Source organism: Hippocampus bargibanti, linkage group LG08 (genome assembly GCF_051943395.1).
Source record: "Hippocampus bargibanti isolate YZ-2025 linkage group LG08, ASM5194339v1, whole genome shotgun sequence".
In the NCBI taxonomy this organism is placed as follows: domain Eukaryota; kingdom Metazoa; phylum Chordata; class Actinopteri; order Syngnathiformes; family Syngnathidae; genus Hippocampus; species Hippocampus bargibanti.
The window spans coordinates 16,868,527-16,890,240 of NC_142741.1; the positions used below are offsets into that span (position 1 = coordinate 16,868,527).

The 21,714-nt window shown below is 41.3% G+C and overlaps 1 protein-coding gene across 4 annotated transcripts in view; it reads left to right on the forward strand.

The window, feature by feature from the left end:
* The window catches only part of fgf14 (fibroblast growth factor 14), a 113,368-nt gene that overhangs the window by 87,627 nt on the left and 4,027 nt on the right, over positions 1–21,714 (forward strand). For all 4 annotated transcript variants that reach the window (XM_089002242.1, XM_089002244.1, XM_089002243.1 and 1 more), the window contains exons 2-4: positions 8,139–8,249; positions 11,288–11,391; positions 21,394–21,592. In XM_089002242.1, the coding sequence (XP_088858368.1) occupies positions 8,139–8,249; positions 11,288–11,391; positions 21,394–21,592 (414 nt within the window). The remainder of the gene's footprint in view (positions 1–8,138; positions 8,250–11,287; positions 11,392–21,393; positions 21,593–21,714) is intronic.

The following is a 21,714-nucleotide window of genomic DNA, read 5'->3' on the forward strand; positions in this document are numbered from 1 at the left end:
GTCATCCTTGGTATATTATATGACATTAATTTTTACCATTGCTGTGTTAAACCAGTGGTGTCAAATTCATGGCCCCGAAGCTATTTGGAGACCTTAAGGGATCTTTTGTTGTTTATTTTTGTTGTTTCCATTCATGTGTTGATTTAGTTGACAACTACAGAAACTATCCAGGCGAAATATCTCAACAACCTTCATTTTACAATTTGTCGTAGAGTGAAATCTGGCAATTGGGTTTCCCCAAACTTGTGTCAATCACACCATATAAGGAACATTTTATGTGTACTATCATAAATGGTAGTCAACCTCCAAATTGCAAATTTAAAATCAATGTAATGTATTTGTGGGATTTTAGTGTCCATGGTTGTTGATACTGTATGTACATGGAAATTTAAATTGTGACGTGGCTGAAAAGTTGTCACATTTTTATGCAATCTACACAGCAAATGTCGTGTTAGTACGCATTTCACTAGTAATAAGTAGAAAATTTCTTTTGGTCATCACTGTTTAGTTAATAAAAAAACAAGAAATAAAATACTGCATATTCTGTCAAACTACCTTGTAATTCTCACTTGTGCTCCACTAATGACATAGGTTGACATTGATATAAGTTTTTTTTTCACAGACATCTGGTTAGGATAGCATCCACGAGGCTAATGATCACACAGATTTGGAGGCAGGATTAGCCACCTGTAAATCCGATTGCACTTCCCACACGACTGTAATCTCACTGATGTAATGATTTGGCTCAATTAAGACATATATTATTATATTATGATTCGCGTACAGGAGCGTTACTAGTTTCTATTGTGCACACTTTCTTACAGCCCTAATGTTACATTCTTGTTTACAGTACATTGGGGATCATAACAAACGTAATTAATTATTATTAGATACTTGGATACTTTACTTCATATCCAAATTATTTGGATATATTTGCATGGCACGGCCTTGTTCACAATTTACCACACATAATTATTGATGGAATTCTATTAATTCAACGATTGTCGTTCAATATAATATTTCAGCTGATTGAACTGATTTTGGAGGGCACTCAAGTAAGATGGCTGAGAAAGATGCAGTCCGGGTTGAGACTGCAAGGTCTGTTTTTTCTCACAATAAACATTCAAGCAATACTGGAGGATGTCAAAGCAAGACACCTGTTGATTTTGACTAAGTGATGATATGGATTTGAAACAAATCGTGAAAACTGTCGTTGATGATCTCATCGTATGTTCCGCTGCATGAAACTGGCTTCAAACATTGTACCGGTAATCATATGTGATATACAAAATCCATCACTTGACCAAACCCTGAAAACTGATTCACGGACCTTCTGTATAAGCAGCAACAACTAGCATCATTTAAACATCATATCATTTTTTTGGCAGGTGTCTTTGGATACAAGTTAAATTCATGTATAATAATTATGAGACAGATAGTACATGACGTGATTAAAAAAAGCGATCTCTTAGTTTTCTTTTTTCTCGATGCATACATGAATGATGATAATAATAATGGGCTTTAATATTTGATTGTGTTCATTTAGTGACTTTTTTTAGATCCAGTGTGTTATGCAGTGTTCCTTCCAAGTGTGATTTTGGGTGTATTTCACTGAGAATTTCTTTGAAATGATTTGCGGTCAAGGTGACTGTAACCTCCAAACACTTTCGTTTTTTAATTAAAAAAATGTGACTTGCAAAATAATAGTCTCTAATGCAACATTTATTTATGCATCTAATATATGTCACTCGTGATGAAAGAGTGACTTAATTATTTTTCCTCTTGTTGATCTGTGCATTTGGACTTCGTTGTGAATGGTTCTGATCCATCTCAGGGTGCGACAGGTTGCTTGTATCAGGCGTGTGGGCATCAGCGAGAAGCATAAGGCTGCAACAGGCGCTTCCTGATGATCTCTATCTCTGTGCTTGTGATGCTACTGTTGCTGCTGCAAACCTTAATCAACTGTTTTTTCCCTGTCATCAAGAATGATATGGTCAAAGCAAAGCAAAAACGAAGGTCAAGAGACATTCAGATTTATGCTCTCACATGTGATCGTTAAATTATATCATTCTTTTTTTGTCTTAATTTAACTGATTTACCCTCCTCAGGTGAAATACAGCTAGATGCTCTACAATGTGTGGAACATGTAGAGTCTACATGTTCCACACTAGAAGGTGCACCTAAAACATTCAATTTGTGCGTTTTATAATCCGATGTGCCTCATATATGGATCAAAACTCTGATTTCTTGCACGTGGGATTTTAAATGTTGTGTAAAGCGCTTTGTTACAGCTCCAGCTTGTATTGTATTCCCTTGAGCATAGCTCCATCTTGTTGATGCATTACTCAATAATAGCCAAAGTTATATATAAATAAAGCGGTATTGTATTGTTATATCCTTTAGCTCAGCTAGTGTATATCCAGTGGATAAAAGAACCACTATTAGCTTTGATTCTATATGCCATATAAATGAAAATTGTTTGAAAAAGACCATTCACTGAAGGTGGGCCTTATAGTTTGGGAAATATGGTCGATAAAATCACAACTGTGTCAGTTAACAATCCACTAAAATGAGAATTATTAACACATAGCAGACAGTACCCATATACGTACATACATACATACATAGATGCATACATACATACACACATACATTCATAGTATGTATGTATTACATCCATCCATCCATCCATCCATCCATCCATCCATCCATCCGTCCGTACGTACGTACGTACATACATACATCTCTCTCTTGGCAGTCCATCGAAGTCGAGGATGATGTCGCTTCCATTGCTTTGTGGGGTATTGGACAGTGGTTATTGGCGCTGGCGGCGATGCCACTGTAGGTGACTATGAAGCCCGAATCTGGAGCCACAAATCCTGCCACATTCAGGACATGTGAGGCCAGGACCGGGCTGGCGAGACGCTACTGAAGCAGCACAAAGGTGTCTTTGCTCGTGCCGCACGATCCTCCTCTGGGTGCGCTTGTCTTCAAGTTGTGTCACCCCTTCGTGGCATAAGGAGCGCCACAGTGGCCTGTTCGCTGCAGCAGACTCCAGATCGCTGGGCTTGATGTTGCAGTTCTTTAGAGTCTGTTTAAGCTGGTCTTTGTATCGCAGCTTAGGACCACCAGGCTTCCTCTTCGCTGACAAGAGTTGTCCATAAAGCACCTGTCGAGGCAAGCGGCAGCTAGGCATCCGGATGACATGTCCAACCCACCGAAGTTGCCTCTTTGCCAGTATGGCCTCGATACTGGTGGAGGCAGTGCGTTGAAGGATGTCGGTGTGTGGAACACGATCCTGCCAGGTGATGCCAAGGATTCGTTGGAGGCACCTGATGTGGAATGCATCAAGGCGTCTCACATGGCGTCGATAGATGGTCCAGGCTTCTGCGCCATATAGCAGCGTGGACACACACACTGCTTGGTAGACTGCGACTTTTGTTGGAGTTCTTAAGTGGTTGTTTTCGAACACACGAGTACGCAATCTGCCAAAAGCTTTGGAGGCTTGATGGATGCGGGCCTGGACATCATCATCAATTAGACAGGAGGGTGTTAGAATGCTGCCGAGGTAGCTGAATTGTTGGACAACCTTGAGGGGTGTGCCACTGAGGGTGAACGCTGGGGTTGGAGAACTCTCTTTTGCCATGACCTCCGTTTTGGTTACATTGATCACGAGACCGAGTGTTCGGTAGACGGAGGACATGGTATCAAGGGCATTTTGCATGGCAGCTGGGCTGTGGGCCAGCAGAGCACAATCATCTGCATACTGTAGCTCGTGGATGCCGCTGATCAGGGTCTTGGTCTTGGCCTGTAGGCGTCTGATGTTAAACAGGTTACCATCCAGGCGGAATTGGATTTGTACGCCGCCACCTTCCTGGATGGACTTATGGAAGAGGAGCGTAGCTGCCATCAGGAACAGGTTGAATATAGCAGGGGCCAGTACACAGCCCTGCTTCACCCCGACTTCCACAGGGAACGGGGAAGATTGCTGGCCACCAACAAGTACAGTTGCTTGCATGCCGCTGTGGAACTGTTTTAGGATGCCGAGAAATTTGGAGGGGACGCCAAATTTCTGCAGTATGGTCCAGAGAATGTCACGGTTAACTGTGTCAAATGCCTTTGTAAGGTCAATGAAGGTGATATAGAGGTCCTTGTTTTGTTCCTTGCATTTCTCCTGAACTTGGCGCGCAGCGAAGATCATGTCCAGAGTGCTTCGATCCTTCCTGAAGCCGCATTGTGTCTCTGGGAGGATGTCTTCGGTAATGTGCGATGTAAGACGGAACAGCATTACTTTTGCAAGAATCTTGCCAGCAACAGAAAGTAGGGAGATGCCACGGCTGTTGCCGCAGACTGACTTGTCCCCCTTCCTTTTGTAAATGGTGACAATGTTGCTGTCTTTCCATTCCTGAGGAAGTGTCCCGTTTTGCCAGATGTTGCAGACGAGGTGGTAAAGCTTCCGTGTCAGGAGGTAACCGCCGCTCTTGAAGACCTCAGCTGGAAGTCCATCAGGGCCAGGGCTTGTTTTTAAGGCTCCGGATTGCAGAGAGGACCTCTGTGAACTGAGGAGGTTAATCAAGGGAGGGAACTGATGGAAGCTCTGGGAGGGAGTCAAGGACAGATGTGTCTGAAGGGTTTACTTGGTTGAGCAGGGAGTCAAAGTGCTCTGCCCAGCGCTCAAGTATTAGCTGTTTGTCCTTCAGTAGTACAGAACCGTCTGCAGATTTAACTGGGACAATGTGTTGTCTTTGTGGGCCGTGCAGGGATTTTACAGCATCATAGAAGGCGTGTGTGTTGTTGTTGTCTGCATGCCTCTGGATTTCTTGGGCCTTGCTGAGCCACCACTTGTTCTCCATCATCCTCAGCTGTTTCTGTGTTTCACCACGGATGGCCTTGTAGTGAGAGAGGAGAAGTGGAGAATGAGGGTTGGAGAGAAGTGTGGTATGGGCTTTGCGCTTGGCTTCCAGAAGCTCCTGTATGGCAGCTGAGCTGTTATCGAACCAGTCTTGATGACGTTTCTGAGTGAAGCCGATGGTCTCAGAGGCAGCTTGATGAATTGTTGTCCTCAATTTTTTCCACCTGCTTTCAACATCAAGGTCACCGTTACTGGTGTCGTTGTCCAGGCTGGCAAGTCCCTCTGCCAGCTTGTGGCGGTAGCTGGCTGCACATTCTGGGGACTCCAGGGCCCTGGTGTTAAGACGCCTTTGGGGTTGCTGTTTCTTATGAGGAGGTCGAATTCTCAGCTTGAGCCTGGACTTGATCAGTCGATGATCAGTCCAGCATTCAGCCCCACGCATGGCACGCGTGATGCAGACATCATTTTGGTCTCGTTGCCTTGTGATGATGTAGTCCAGTAAGTGCCAATGTTTGGACCTGGGGTGCATCCATGATGTGATGTATTTCTTTTTCAGCTGAAAGATGGTGTTAGTTACAATCAACTGATGCTCAGAGCACAGAGTGAGGAGTCGGAGGCCATTGCTGTTTATTTTCCCCGTCCCGTGCCTTCCGATTACTTGTTTCCAGAGCCTGGCATCAGTACCTACTCGGGCATTGAAGTCACCCATCAGAACAAGTTTATCAGAGGCAGGGATTTTGGATATGGTAGCATCCAGGGACTCGTAGAAGGCATCTTTGGTGTTATCGTCAGCATCCAAGGTGGGAGCATAGGCGCTGATTAAAGTTGCGAAGCGACCTTTTACCAGGGGAATACGCCAGGTCATAAGCCGTTCACTGATGCCTTGGGGGGACTCGGGGATGTTACTGAGTAAGTTGCTTTTCACAGCAAAGCCAACTCCATGGAGTCTTCGCTCATTCTCTGGGAGACCCTTCCAGAAGAAGGTGTAACCTTCACCAACTTCTGTGAGTGAATCCTCGCCTGAGAACCGAGTCTCACTGAGTGCGCCAATATCGATGTTGTACCTCCTCAGCTCATGTGCGATGAGGGCAGTTCGTCTTCGAGGTCTCTCCATCCCGTCTCGAGCATCGAGGAGGGTGCGAACATTCCAGGAAGCCAGGTTCATAGGCATGGGTTTGATTATATTTCGTTTTTCGACCGCAGAGGGGGGATGCCTTGGTGGCTGCGGTGGGCCACCCAGGTGTGGTGGAACAAGCAATGTTTAGGTCACCTTTTCTAGACCCTTCCCCTATAAGGGGTGAGCAGTGCGGACCCTGAATAGGGCTGCTCAGACGCACAGGATGCTGCCGAAGGATAATGTTTCTCCATCCCATCTTCGCAACGACCATCAATCCTGTACCGCCCCTGTGTATGAATCAAGCTAGAAGCTTCCAGTCACATCCATGACCTGCCCCCGTCACTTTATCCTATCGCCAGTGGACTTATATGGTGGAAGCTGAAACCTGCGCTACTAGTGGATTTAGTGTGAGGGACGGGGCGCGCAATTCCTTCCCCCACATACTTGGCCGCACTCACTGTATTCCAGTGGCAAGAGTGAAGACTCGAGACGACCTTCAGGTGAGTGCGGTTGCAAGGGGCTGCCGGTGGTCCGATCTGTTGGACTCCGCCTACGCCTACTCCCGGGTGCGGATTTGGGATCACTCTTTGTCTGGCCTCTACCCTCCGACCTGTTCGGCTTGGGTGACCCTGCCAGGAGTACAAGACTCCAGCCGACATAGCTCTCGGGGTCACGGAGACGCGCAAAGTGCCTCACCACGATAAGGTCGTGATCCCAGTCGAGGCACAGGTTGAAATATATATTTTATTTTATTTTTCGAGACGGGGTATTATTCTGAGAAGAAGTCGCGCATTTGTGAGTTTCAAATTCGAAAATTTGCTAGATTTAAAGTCACAAATTTGCAGGATTAAAAATCGCAAATTTGCTACATTTAAAGTCACAGATTTATTCCTTTTTTTACATACATACATACATACATACATACGTATGTACGTACGTACATACGTACATACATACATACATACATACATACATACATACATACATACATACATACATACATACATACATACATACATACATACATACATACATACATACATACATACATACATACATACATACATACATACATACATACATACATACATACATACATACATACATACATACATACATACTGTTGGGGTATCGTATAGCGAATCACCCCAATACATACATACATACATACATACATACATACATACATACATACATACATACATACATACATACATACATACATACAGACACACGCACGCACGCACGCGCGCACACACACACACACACACACACACACACACACACACACACACACACACACACACACACACACACACACACACCATTCAAAAATGTACATACAGTTCCACTTTTGCCAGGTCTTTACAACTTTACATTGATACAAACAAGTTTCCTTCAAATTGTCAATCTTCCCGATCAGGCAAATACACCATACTGCTTGGTGTATTTTCCAAGGTTTTTTAAATGTTATTCAGGTAGCTTGAAAAAGCGGTGCTGATTGAGTCTCATGGCCGATTCAGTATATCCTGTAGACAAAGTACATCGTGCCACTTTCCGAAACATTACAAACATTTGAACATAATGCATTTTGTGCTTGCTGAAAGGTGCCCTCGTCCACTTCTACCCACCTTATCTCCTTACAAAGAAAAGTCTCGAGACTGTTCCAATGTCATCAGACAACATATCACATATCAGGGGAAAATATCATTTTTTGTGTCCTCTGTGGCCATGTTCCATTCTTTTTACAGCTGACACACAAATACACCAGTGCTTGGTGGTAGGTTTACACTGAGTTGAAGTTCACTTCTTCCGAGGCTGTGTTGCCTGTCTGTGCAATTAAATTAATGTTTATGATGGATGACCCACCAGGTGCATCTGCACATGGACACACAAGAAAAAAAACATCTCACATTGCAGCTCCCGTCAACGTATTTGTATTGTGTTGAATATATTTCTCTAGCCAGCCTCATGACCAATTCAAAAGGCATACTGTACAGTGTATAGTGGTGATTTCCTCCTCTGAATGCAGTCCACAAAGATACCAGAGAAGGTGCTGTGGGGTTCATTTTGGGAGCTAAGCAATCCATGAGTACTAATTTGTCTGTGTTGGCACACATCATGTACATTTAGTTTGGCTTAATCGTTTCCTTTTTCCCTCTCTTTCAGATCCACAGCTCAAGGGTATCGTGACCAGGTTATATTGCAGACAGGGCTACTACTTGCAAATGAATCCCGATGGCTCTCTCGATGGTACCAAGGATGACAGCAGTAATTCCTGTGAGTGGTTGTTTCAGTCCCCAGCTGTCATGGTGTTCTTGTACGAAGAATAATCTTTTTTTTTTTTTTTTTTTTTTTTTAATTTTTGTGAATGGAAATTGTATATATTGTATAAACCACATTGGAAACCATTCTTGACTTGTTACACAATGAAACTTCCTCTGGATCCAAGCAATCATAGCTGATATCTGGCCCACAATGATTCTTGGTTGTGTCTAATGCATATAAACATTGCAATACCTCCATTTAATGCGACAATGGTTTATGCTCTTCCCATGCCCTATCTGTAAGGACTCTTGGTCTTATGAATAATACAGGATGTATCTGTATTCAGAATGATACCACTTACTCACCTTGGTGAGAATTGAAGCCAAATTTGAATACATGGATTGTGTAATTCGAATACATGTCTTTCTCCGTACCATTTTCACATTATTTTTTGTGTCTATGACAAAAATGATACAGAGTGTATATACTGTATGTTCATGTGACTGGAACATGAGAAATACACCCAGCGATAAACAACAGACCCAGACACAGACCCACTTTTTTATAGAAGTTCCTCTTTCTTAGTATTCCATGATGTGCATTTACTCACTCTGTCTTTATCTATACAAATGGCTCTCCTCCTGTACTTTTAAGTTTTACTTATTAGCATTGCTTCATCTTGATTTTTGCCCACTGCTCACAAATGCTAACCAATTTCAAATTGAGGGTCTCAGGGAATGGGTGAATCAATGTGGCAAAGTGGAGTTGGGAGTTGGATTAGTACTGCAGCTGATTGTGAGAATGTGGCTTTAGGCTAACCACTTCTTGCTTCATTTATTTTCCAGCTGCTAACAAGTGACACTTCACATTAGAATATGGGACAGATGAGAAGTGACACTTGTCACTTCACATAGGTTAAAAAGTCCCAGGGGACAGTGATGATGCAGAATATTTTTAAATTATTACGGACATATATCAACCCCTAAGAGGAGGATGGAGATTTGTGGCCATTTGTACATCTGCGCACACATTGAATAATATAACCTAAAACATTTAGTCTAAAAGATAGGCTACAAATGGCAACAAACACAAAAAACAACTAACAAAAACACTACTGTAAATACTATTACTGAATTCACTTCCTTCATGATTATTTCTTATTAAATTATTACAATTAGTTTAAAAAAGATTAAGTATTTTTCAAAGTCAAAGTCAGCTTTATTGTCAAATATGCTAATATGCATGACATATAGCACAGATGAAATTACTGTCCTCTCGAACCCAGCATGCAAGGTACTTATAATTACTTAACAAACATAAACATGAAAATGCCAATTTGCCGGGAGAGGGGAGCCGCTGCGTGTTCACGCGCCGCCATCTTGGGGAAAAAAAAAAAGAAAAAATAACAAATATGACAACACAAAGACACAGAGTCATTCATTCTTCAGGACTTGCTGTACCCTCTTTGCGATGACATGAAGCAGTTCTAGTTGAAAGAGGAGAGGATCAAAGCATCCATGTCAGCAGTGGATCAGGGACGTCATGGTGGAATTTGTACGTCTACTACTGTCACGTTCCGGCGGCGACAGTGGCAGCTGGCGAGCAGGAACGTGTGGTATTGGCGGTGGATCGCTAAGCAGGACAGAGGCGTGGGTACCGGCAATGGATTTATTAACATAAAGCGCGGGTCCGAAAATACGCGGACCCGGTAAAAACTCGTGAAACAAAACCCAAAATGACAAACTGACAATGTTAGTGGGTGAGTGGCGGCAATCCACCCAACCACACTAACCAAGAAAAATAAAGTGGCACACGGGGGTGCAAAATAACCTACGACGCGGTGCAATCAACAAACGCGTTCGTGGCTAAAATCATTCCTCGGGCGAAGCAAATAATTTACTGGCAACAAGTTCCAAGTACTGGCATGGCACAAGGCGAAGTATCTTCCGACGCTGGGTGAGTGCCAGCGTCGGGTTTAAATGTCCACAGTAAATGAGGAGGAAATTGACAGCAGCTGGCGAGCGGCGGGAGCGGAGGCCCCGCCCCGCTGTCAACTGGCTCATGACAACTACAAGCTAAATGTTGAAAGCAAACACGAAGCTGTAGCATCCATTGACGAAAAGACATTGTCTCACATCTCCTGTCCCACATAAATCCGCTTCAATTCCAAGCCGCGACAGTTCCACATACGCATCGGCGCTCTGCGCTGACGCTGCTTTCTTCTTATCGCGGGCTCCTCAAGCCATGCATCCATCCAACCGCAGACTGTCCAACAGCACTGACCTTTCCACTGAACAAAGGGGGGCTGTGAAGATGCTGCCCATTACAGGCGCAAAAGAAGCACAATGGCCCCAGAGCTGTCCAGCGATGGTAGTCAAATTGCTCCCATTCAAAAACAGTACTGGCATATTCATGCTGCCGAAAGGCGCAACCGCTCAGCACAGTCTCCTCCTTGATGATCGTCGTGGCCAAAAATGCTGAAAAACAGTTTGAAAATATGTTTAAGACTGTTAATGTAAAAAAACAAGATAACACTGAATCAAATGTATGCAGATGTTTTTATATACATGTACATTCATAAATATATAAAATATTATATATTTTATATTATTTTATTATATATATAAGAATAGTGAAAGGGCAGCTTAATGCAAATTCCATTTTCTGTGTGCAACAAAAGGGCAGCTTATTGCATATTAAATTTTCTGTATGCCACAACTGTATGAGCAAAATAATAATTTTACTTCAATTTATATGACCATTTTGCCCTTTTTAAATCCTCACATCAAATGTCCTATTGTCTCACACAAGCACAGAGACTATCCACAGCCAGGCACATGTCTTTTGTTATAGCAACTACAGGACCATTATATCAACCATGCACCCATGATGGGCCTCAGATACACCATCAACCATTTCATTAGCAAACTCACAGGAAGTCCTGTGCAGTGTGAGTTGAGCTTCCAGACCCCATCTGGAAGATACAGTCATGTATCTCACAATTGAGTTCGAGATGTTCACAATGTTTGTTAATATTTTGTCTATTCCAGCTTTGTTTAACCTCATTCCCGTGGGTCTCCGAGTCGTCGCCATTCAGTCTGTGAAGACGGGCTTGTATATCGCCATGAACGGGGAGGGTCACCTCTACACATCAGTGAGTACATTGTCCTATTATGTCAGGACATTGACAGCAGTGTGTGGCACATTTAAAAAAAATCAATCAAGCATACTGCAAAGATTTTTTTCTTTCTTGGTTTTTGACGTCCAAAAGAAAATGTGAACAGAACACAAAATTAATGAATCTATTTTCTCATCTGCTTGTCATCACAAGGGTCTCGGGCATGCTGGAGCCTATTCCAGCTGTCAGAGCAGTAGACAGTGTAACCTTGAATTGTTCGTCAGCTGATTGCCGTGTACAAATAGACAAACAACCGTTCACGCTCACAATTACACCGAGGGACATACAAGAAGTCAAAATTGAAATAATTTAATTCTAAATTCTCAAAGTTGGACACATTCATGCATAGTGTTTTTCCAAACCATGATTGTATTTTTTAAAAATTGTCAGACTGATGGAAGAGTTATTGTGTTGAAGAAAGAAAGGGATATATCTTATTCTGAAGCACTTTTCAAAGCATCGAAGGACACTTTGAAAGGGAGAAATATTTGTCTTTAAATAACGGGGTAAAGGGCAAGCACAATTAAATAAAGTGGGACATCAGTTTTCAAGTGAGCCAATTTGCGAGCAATTCAGTTTCTTAATGCTTTTCGAAAGAAAAATTACATCGGTTGACGCACAGTATTGGCATGAGCATGGGAGGCTCAGAGTTTATGCTGGAGGTGTTGCCCATTTGACAGTAACTCTTGGGGACATGAACATTCATCATCCATCTATTCAAACAAAATACTGTAAAGAAGTGTCTGCACCACAAGTATGCTGCATTGTTTTAGACAGGTGCACATTGTTATGTTATCTAATCTCTTTTGACTCCAAATTCCCAATGACCTTTCATTTTTAATTTAGGATTGAAAGTTATGATGAATCAATTTGCATACGTTTTTCACACACATGTCCGGTCTACGATACCTCAGAGTAAAGCAGGCGGCATCGATAATTATAGAACAGCATCAAACACGACGGCAAGATAGAGGTTTTTAAAGGACAACCGACATCACTTTTTTGTTTCCTAACTGACATCAGAAAAACGTTTTATAGCATCTAAAATACCCAAAACACGCAGGCTGATATTTTTAATGAAATGCAAAACACCAATAAAAATGACTTAAAGCGTCCAAAATTTGCAAACAATTGAGCTGCGAATTGGACACTTACAGAAACTCCCGCCCCCAGTTCGTGACGTCACCCCAAGACGTCTTGGCTTGCTCGAGAATCAAAACAATGGCTTCAGATTTGGAGAATATGCTTTCTTGTTACACATCCATTTATGAATATGATTCAAATAGTTCTGAAGAGGAAAGTTTGCAATCGATTAAAGAAGGTCTTCAGGGTCATTTTCACGGATCAAGGCTGATGTGTCGTGTCACAGAAAATGCAGAAGATGGCGGCAGAGCTCCGTTGGAAATAATTTTATTCTTCACCTTGGAATTTTTGTCAACGAATAGCAAAGAGTTGTCTCGGTGTAACATGCAACGATTCACCATTGCGTTATTTAGGTGTTTTCCTTCTAATTTCGCCATCAATACGGATCAGCAAGTTTTCAGACCAAACAAAGTACCGCAAAATGCATTGAGGTGATGCAAGGTATGTCCTTTCTTGGTGAGGGGCGTTCGTTCAGTGACGTAGGGTGAGGACTCGTCACCAACTCAAAAACAAGACTTCCGGAATATTCAGCGTGAGTCTTAAAGGGCAACCGACGTCACTTTTTTGTTTTTTAACTGACATCAGAAAAACGTTTTATAGCATCTAAAATACCCAAAACACGCAGTATGATATTTTTATTCAAATGCTAAACACCAATAAAAAAGTGTCCAAAATCTGCAAAAAAATCATCTGCGAATTGGGCATTTTCAGAAAGTCCCGCCCCCAGAACATGAAATCACGCCAAGACATCTTGCATTGCTGGAGAATTAGAACAATGGCTTCAGATTCGGAGAATATGCTTTCTTGTTACACATCCAGTTATGAATATGATTCAAATAGTTCTGAAGAGGAAAGCATACATGTTTGCAATTGAGTAAAAAAATTATTCCGTGCCATTTTTAGGCAACATTGGGGGTAAATGTCTCAAAAAAGAGGCAGAAGAAAATGGCAACCTCTTGTACACATGACAGTGTATTGCGTTTCCACAGGCTGATAAATTCCTTATATGGAGCTTGGACGCCTTCTTCTGGCGCAACACGAGGTTTTCAGACCAAACAAGCATTGATGTGATGGAAGGACTTCTACAATGTGTCCTTTTTTTCGGTCAAGGGTGTTCCTTCAGTGACGTCACGTACGGACCCGTTACCAACTCAAAAACAAGACTTCCGGAATATTCAGCACAAGTCTTAAAACGTAAAATATAGCTATATGCGGTGTAATCTTTGTAAAATCCACTCAGTAGAAGTCATTTGAAGCCATTTTACAAATTATGGACACAACTTGTCCGGAGACGTCGGTTGTCCTTTAAATGTGTCCCTTGAAAAGGTCGATGTGCCCGGTGATTGAAAGGCAACCAGTCAAACTTTCACCCAGAGTTTGTGGGAGACTGACACCAGGTCTTTCTGACATTTGACTGCACCGAAATTTAAGTGTTTGTCTCTAAATCATGAACTTTTTAAAAATGGAATATGAACCAAAGCTATTTCAGTATGGGAGATATTTGTACATACAAAACAACATAAAAGAAAAACATATATGTTAATACAATTATATCTCTAAATTAACCACATATTTGATTAATATTGAAAAAAGTGAGTTCAAATTCCTCCTTAGTGTTCAAACTGAAATTGAAGTGAACGAAAAACTTTTTCCTACCCCAGACCTACTCTTAATGCAGTTGCACACATCATCTTGTGGAGACTGTAGATGTTGTCTGATAAGCACCAGATCAGAATCAGAATCAGAATCAGAATCAGAATCAGAATCAGAATCATCTTTATTGCCAAGTATGTAGAACACACAAGGAATTTGTTTCCGGTAGAACACGCTGCACTAGTATCGTCGTCAAAAAAACTGCTAAGTGGCACTATACAGTTCCAGATATGTTTGAAGTAGGAATCAGTGGTGTTGGAGTGTTGTGTTCCTTTCGTGCCGCTCGCCTCGCTGATCCGTCTGCTGCTTCTTTCTGTTTCTGTTAATGGAGGATGTGATCAAGCTGCCCACTCCACCAGGCCCTTTTAGTGGGGAAATTGCAACCTTGTTAGATCCTCTTCATCCTCCTCCGTAAGGAAGGTACAGTCTCACTTGCCATTATTACTTTAGAGCTTCAGAAAGGCTTCTGCTCATGAAATTTATTTGAAGGTAGTGCACTGAAAAATTTAGGTCATATTAATGCCGGTGTGAAAGCTTGGGTGATGCATTTAAATGCAACCACCACCTGTCCAGTGAAGTTGGTCAAGAATCATGATGTCAAATTTTTGTCCAATTTTCAAACTGCTTATAATTTAAAAAATACTGGAAAAAGTGGTGCACTTGCAGTTGAAATCTTTCTTGGATCAACATAACATATTGGAGGTTTTCCAGTCAAGATGATGCACAGCACAGTCATCCCTGTAATGTGTTTCTAATGACATCCTCCTGGCAAATGATACTGGAGACTACATGTGTCTGGTTTTATTTGATTTAACTCCAGCATTTGATAACGTGAATCACAGTATTCTGTTGACGAGTTTGAGGCACTTGGTGGGCATTGACGGTAGCGCTCTTGAGTGCCCCCGACCCCCCAAAAAAAACAATTTCTTCAATGAAGGGCAAAAAAAAGATGGACACAAGTGGGAATAAGGAGACACTGGAAATTTTATGTAAGTGCATATGTTACATTTATATACATGTGAACATGAGTGTGAATGTTGCTTTTTTTAAAGGACAACCAACGTCACTTTTTTGTTTTTTAACTGACACCATAAAAACGTTTTATAGCATCTAAAATACCCAAAACACGCAGTATGATATTTTTAGTCAAATGCAAAACACCAATAAAAATGACTTCAAGTGTCCAAAATCTGCAAAAAAATTGAGCTGCGAATTGGGCATTTTCAGAAAGTCCCGCCCCCACCTCGTGACGTCACGCCAAGACATCTTGCATTGCTAGTGAATCAAAACAATGGCTTCAGATTCGGAGAATATGCTTTCTTGTTACACATCCAGTTATGAATATGATTCAAATAGTTCTGAAGAGGAAAGCATACATGTTTGCAATCGATTAAATAATTTATTTGTGCCATTTTGAGGCAACGTTGGGGGAAAATATCTCACCCAAAAAAAGAGGCACAAAATGGCGACATCCTGTGGCCAGCTCTGTTTACACAGGCTGATAAATTCATTACATGGCGCTTGGACGCCCTCTTCTGGCCTTTTGGTGGCTTTTGGGTGCAACACGATGTCCCCAGACCAAATATGTACAACAAAAAACATCACAAAACAAAAAATAACGGACTCGTCACGACAACTCAAAATCAAGACTTCCTGAATATTCAGCGCGAGTCTTAAAACGTATAATATAGCTATATACGGTGGAATCTTTGTAAAATACGCTCAGTAGAAGTCATTTGAAGCCATTTTACAAATCATGGACACAACTTGTCCGGAGACGTCGGTTGTCCTTTAAGTGACCCTGCAATTGGCTGGCACCCTGAACAGCAGAGTATAACAGAATCCTTTTATATCACAGATGTTAACCTTCAAAATTCAAATAAAATCTCCCATAATAAAGGGTACAATTTCAAAGGCCAAAATTGGTTCTTTAATCCAGAACAGGTCAAGTGTGTCAGAACTCAATCACATGGTCTTTCATGGGCGATGACGCACTTTCAAAGTGAATGAACATATCGCCGTGATATTTTCGAGGAAAAAGATGACAAGCATAGTCAATTCCCCGTGGTTGTGCATCATATTCTTTTGTGTGAAAGGCCCACTGGGCTCAGTGCTTCCGGCTACTATCAAAGCGGCCGAACAGCCTGGCACAAAAAAAAGCTGCTCTGAACAAAAGGAGCTCATTCATTGTCTGGATGAACTAATGAATGTGTGGTTAATTTATCTTCCCAGCTCGGATGGACATTCCGTTTTGAAATTTAATAAGTGCCACCATTTTCTCCATGGAGGATCCTGTTAGTCCGATCAAGGTCACACTGGTTTAAAAACAAAAAAAAAAGAAAAAAAAAGAAAAGTGAGCAAGCAAAATGATGAGGCAACTTTCGCAATAACTGATGTAGACATCTTCTCATTAAATGTTTCAGATTACAAATGAGAAAAACAAAGTAGGTAGGAGAAGAACCTTTTCCGCATACCCAGATCGTAGATGCAAATTCTCAGATTCGCACAAATATAGCACCTTCTCACCCGACACCTCTCGTGTAAAGGTGTGTGTTTGTTTTTGTGTGTGTGTGTGTGCGCGTGTGTGTGTGTGTGTGCGTGTGTGTGTGTGTGCGTGTGTGTGTGTGTGTGTGTGTGTGTGTGTGTGTGTGTGTGTGTGTGTGTGTGTGTGTGTGTGTGTGTGTGCCTGTCTGGTGTCAGTTGCTAACAGATGGCTTTCAGCGAGCGGTGTTTAATGCAATTTCAAACAGATCTATTAGCGCACTATTGAGTCTTTTCATGTGTACGCTTCTACATTACCCTAATTGCTTATGATTCTGCTTTATCAAATTTGTAAAAAGGAAATAATAGTGCAAATAAAAGGGTGTATTCTCATTGTTTCATGTCAGTTTTGGCTTGCACATTTTTGAGTATGAGAAGGCAGTGTTTTTTTTTTTGGGGGGGGCACTTTGTTTTCCTCCCACAATGCAGGTTAATGGAAATTGTATATATATATATATATATATATATATATATATATATATATATATATATATATATATATATATATATATATATATATATATATATATATATATATATATATATATATATATATATATATATATATATATATATATATATCAGAGGTGGGCCGTCAGGCCCAGCAAGGCCTTCTCTGCTGGCCTAACATAATCAGACACCATTATCATAATTATAATAAAAGTCAATTTCATTAAAAAAGTATTTTTTTCTAAATATATAATTATTCTACATACTGTTTTCTTGATGTTATATTATATCCATTTGGTTATGCTCCTTTCAGTGTTGTAGTATTAGGTCAGAGTTTTTAATCCAATCAGAATTCAGCTAGTTTGTGTCGCCAGGCTGTATGAAATCTGACCGACGCCTTCAGAATCAAAAGTGAGGGCGTCTGTGCGCTGTACATGAACGGGCACATGTAGTTGATATACAGTTGCGATAGCCAATTAGATCATGAGTTGGCACAGTAAGGCCAGCTAGAGGGCCTCGCATTGAACATGACGTACGCGTCCTGTAATTTGATACTCACTTTACCTCAGCCCTCAGCCCGGAAACCCGGAAACTTTAGCAGAAAAACCAAGTATATCTACTCGCTTTTTTAACCCACAATGGCTGAAGGAGAGGACAGCTCACTGTCGCATGTAGGTAAGCCTATTCTCAAGAACAAATGAGAACTATTTGTTTACTTTTATTTTCAACAAATTGTTCGTTTTGTGAACGTCTTGTTGTTTTTCTTATATTAAACTGACATTTTATAATTTAGCGGAAAATCTTGTTAAAGATTGCATATTCTTGGTGGACTTCATAAAACTTTGTGGACAAATGATTTTAAATTTCCTTTTATTTTTAAATGTTTGCAGTATCACATATAGTGACAAGTTCTAATTGCTGATGCAGATTTATTGATGTGTAATTGCTCCGGAAAATAGCCTGTGTTGTAGACGATCAAGGTGATGCCACGCCCAGTACTGCGTGTGTGTGCTTTTGTAAATGATATCGCCAGTCGTTGTGTCATAAATTATGGTATTACGAGGGATATTTGTTCAAGTCGGACTAAGCAGGACTTCACTGAAGGCCTAGGTGTGAAATGCACTGACCACCACTGATATATATATATCAGTGGTGGTATATATATATATATATATATATATATATATATGTGTGTGTGTGTGTGTGTGTGTGTGTGTGTGTGTGTGTGTGTGTGTGTGTGTGTGTGTGTGTGTGTGTGTGTGTGTGTGTGTGTATAGTACACACACGTTAAGTAATCACATTGAATATAGCTTCTACGACAGTTGTTTTGATTAACCACAGCTCAAACCTTTCAGCGGCTTTGCGTTGTTTTTCTGTCTTGTTCATGCTGTTTTCAGCCACTCACTTGGATCGAATTGTGGGTGTGTGTGTGAAGGATGGGGATTCTTTTACAGTGACAGAAAAGCCCGCAGTTCTCCACTTGCCCGCCGATGCGTAATGCGTAAGAGCGGTCATTTTCTTTCACAACCCCCCGCCCCCCACAACCACTCATCTCCACAGGCGTATCTTCTTTTTTCCTCCATTTCCATGGTAGAATTGAAAGGAACATTTTATAAAAGTTCTTCCCCCAGGAAATGCACAAAATCAATAAGTATGCGAGAGATTTAGAAAGGCTTAAACGCATGACATTTTATTCTCCAAAATGTAAAGTGACCCCCCCTCCCCCATGCAGCGAGTGAGTCGGCACAACAGCTTGTGCGAGTGAATGTGAAAAGACGTCTATTCACACTATAGACCAGCAGGTTATTGAGATTTACGTCGTCTTTCATCCATGGGATTAGTATATACAAGAAAAAAATGTACTGCCCTGAAAGTAGGCACTGTGAAGCCTCTGATGTACCTTTACTTTCCACTAGAGTCCAAGAGTAAGATGATGTCAGTGTGCATTGACACAAATGGAACATCCCTTAAATTATGTTTTTACCTCACAAGTCCATCCCCAACAACGCAAACCGCTAAAAAACACTGTCTGGCCACAACCTACAGTACATGAATCATCTACGCAGTTACATAAACCTTATCTGTAGGGGTTTAAAACGGAGTAGACCAAATCATTTCCCCAAATTAGTTCATAGCAAAAGAATTTACACACACGTTTGCTACAGAGATGTCAACCAAAACAGTTTTGAAAACGTCCCTTGCACTCTGTTTTATATTTTTAAGATAGTATATCTGACCAGAACAAGCAGCAGTGGTCTAAAATAAATGACAGTCATAAAGATTATTCCACCAAAAGGTTGAAAATCTGTTTTGACAAGACCACAACCCCATGCAAACTTAATGCCAAAATGTCACTGTCAATTCGACCAGAATATTCCCGTAAATCTGCACCACACTAATCCACCACAATAAACAATACCCAGGTATAAAAAGATGAATAAAGTAACTTGACAGATATACTCATGCCCTGATCTTACATCACAATTCCAGTGACTGGATCTACAAGCCTCAATTCCTCAAGTTCATTTCAACAAGAGTCAATGTTCAACGCAAACCTGTCTTGGCTGCACCGTGGCTACACGTGCTGCTTTTTTTCTTTGTGCAGTCTGCTTCAATCATTCAGTCTTACACTGTGGTCATGCCACCTCATTTCCTCGGAGGGATGAGTGAGTGTCCGGGGGGAATCCTCTTTTGTCCTCATTTGATGCTTGTGCAGTGAGGTTGAGTGCTGCTCGCTGCTTTCAGGAGACACACAGTCCAGTGAAATGGCCTCTCTTTTACACCAAACGAACACCAAAATGTGTATGCATGTTTGCATATGTGTATGGAACTTAACACCACTAATATTATGTCATACTTTCTTGTGGTTATTATGTCTCCACATAAATTATTATTTGCTTTGCTTGCTTCATGCTACTACCATGTAATATAATGAATAGTCAATCAGTAAGTTTTCGGATTGCATCAATTACTCTTCGACTCTCACGCTGTTAATTTTGCTACCTTGCAAATTTTGAGGATTTCACCGGAGGTACTTTTTGTAAAAGGGCAGAACAAGTAGTGATAACCTTTTCAATAATTCAGCGGGAAAAAAAAGAAACTGCCTCAACAGTGCAGTCATGATCATCTCTTCTGTGTCCTGACAATATTTTGAATTCATCGTCTTTTCTGTGAAAATATAAGTACCGTAGTTTGACAGTGTGACTTTAACATAGCATATATGCCCAAACTGTCTTGATTACCACACAGCAATACAGCCCTTTATTTTTAGCTAGACAATGTGGAAGCACTTTTATTACCCTTCTGCTGGGAGATGAATGGCCGACAGCAAAGAAGAGATGTGGGGCCTTTCGGATTCATTTGTCTTTGCCACGTCGAGGCGTGGACAGAGGACGCAGTAGTGTCTCAGTTACCTCGATCATCATTTGCACAATGGCCCATGAGGCAATGCTCACACGTTGCGAAGAAAAAAAAATCTTTTGTGGATTAAATTCCAAAGAAACATCAAGGTTCAAGCAAAATTGTGATTTACTTTACCAAACAGTATCCAGCATTTTTTTAAGATTGCGAACAAGCTCTAGCCTATTCCAGGTTATTTCTTTATTAGTGGCATATCGTAAACATACACAAATGATACATTTTCCCCTCACAACAGGCATGCATTCATTTAACCTGTAATGTTTCGCTTTACTTTACATTCTGAGTGTAAAATGCAGTAAACCAGATGATCACATTGGAAGGCCAAAAATACATCCGTCTGTCTGGGGCCTAGTAGTACAGTGGTTGGGTCAAAGTGGAGAGATTGTGGGTTCAATCCCAGCTCTGGCCATCCTGTGTGGAGCTTGCATGTTCTCCTCAGGCCTACCTGGGTTTTCTCTGAGTACTCTGGTTCCCTTCCCCATTCCAAAAACATGTATGGCAGGCTGATTGGATGCTCAAAATTGTCCCTAGGTGTGAGTGTGAGCATAGATGGTTGTTCATCTCTGTATGCCATGGGATTGGTTGGAAACTGGTTCAAGGTAGCACCCGCCTACTGCCCAAAAACAAGGATAGGCTAAAGCACCCTTGCGACCCTTGTGAGGATGAGCCGAATGGAAAATGAATGGATGAATCAATCATTCCCTGCATGGTTGTCATGATTATTCATCATTATTGTACAAAAAAAGTTTTGTGTGTGGTTTATCTTTGCAGGAACTCTTCACAGCAGAGTGCAAATTTAAAGAGTCCGTTTTCGAGAACTACTATGTCATCTACTCGTCCATGTTGTACCGACAACAGGAGTCAGGTCGAGCCTGGTTCCTCGGTCTCAATAAGGAGGGTCAAGCCATGAAGGGGAACAGAGTGAAGAAAACCAAACCAGCTGCTCACTTCCTGCCCAAGCCATTAGAAGGTAAAGGTAAAACATGAAGTAGCCTACATATTACATTTAATACAGGCAATCTGTGTTTAAAAAAAACCAAAAGCACCTCAGTTGTAACCCTTAACAGAAATGGAGATGGGATTTGGGACAGG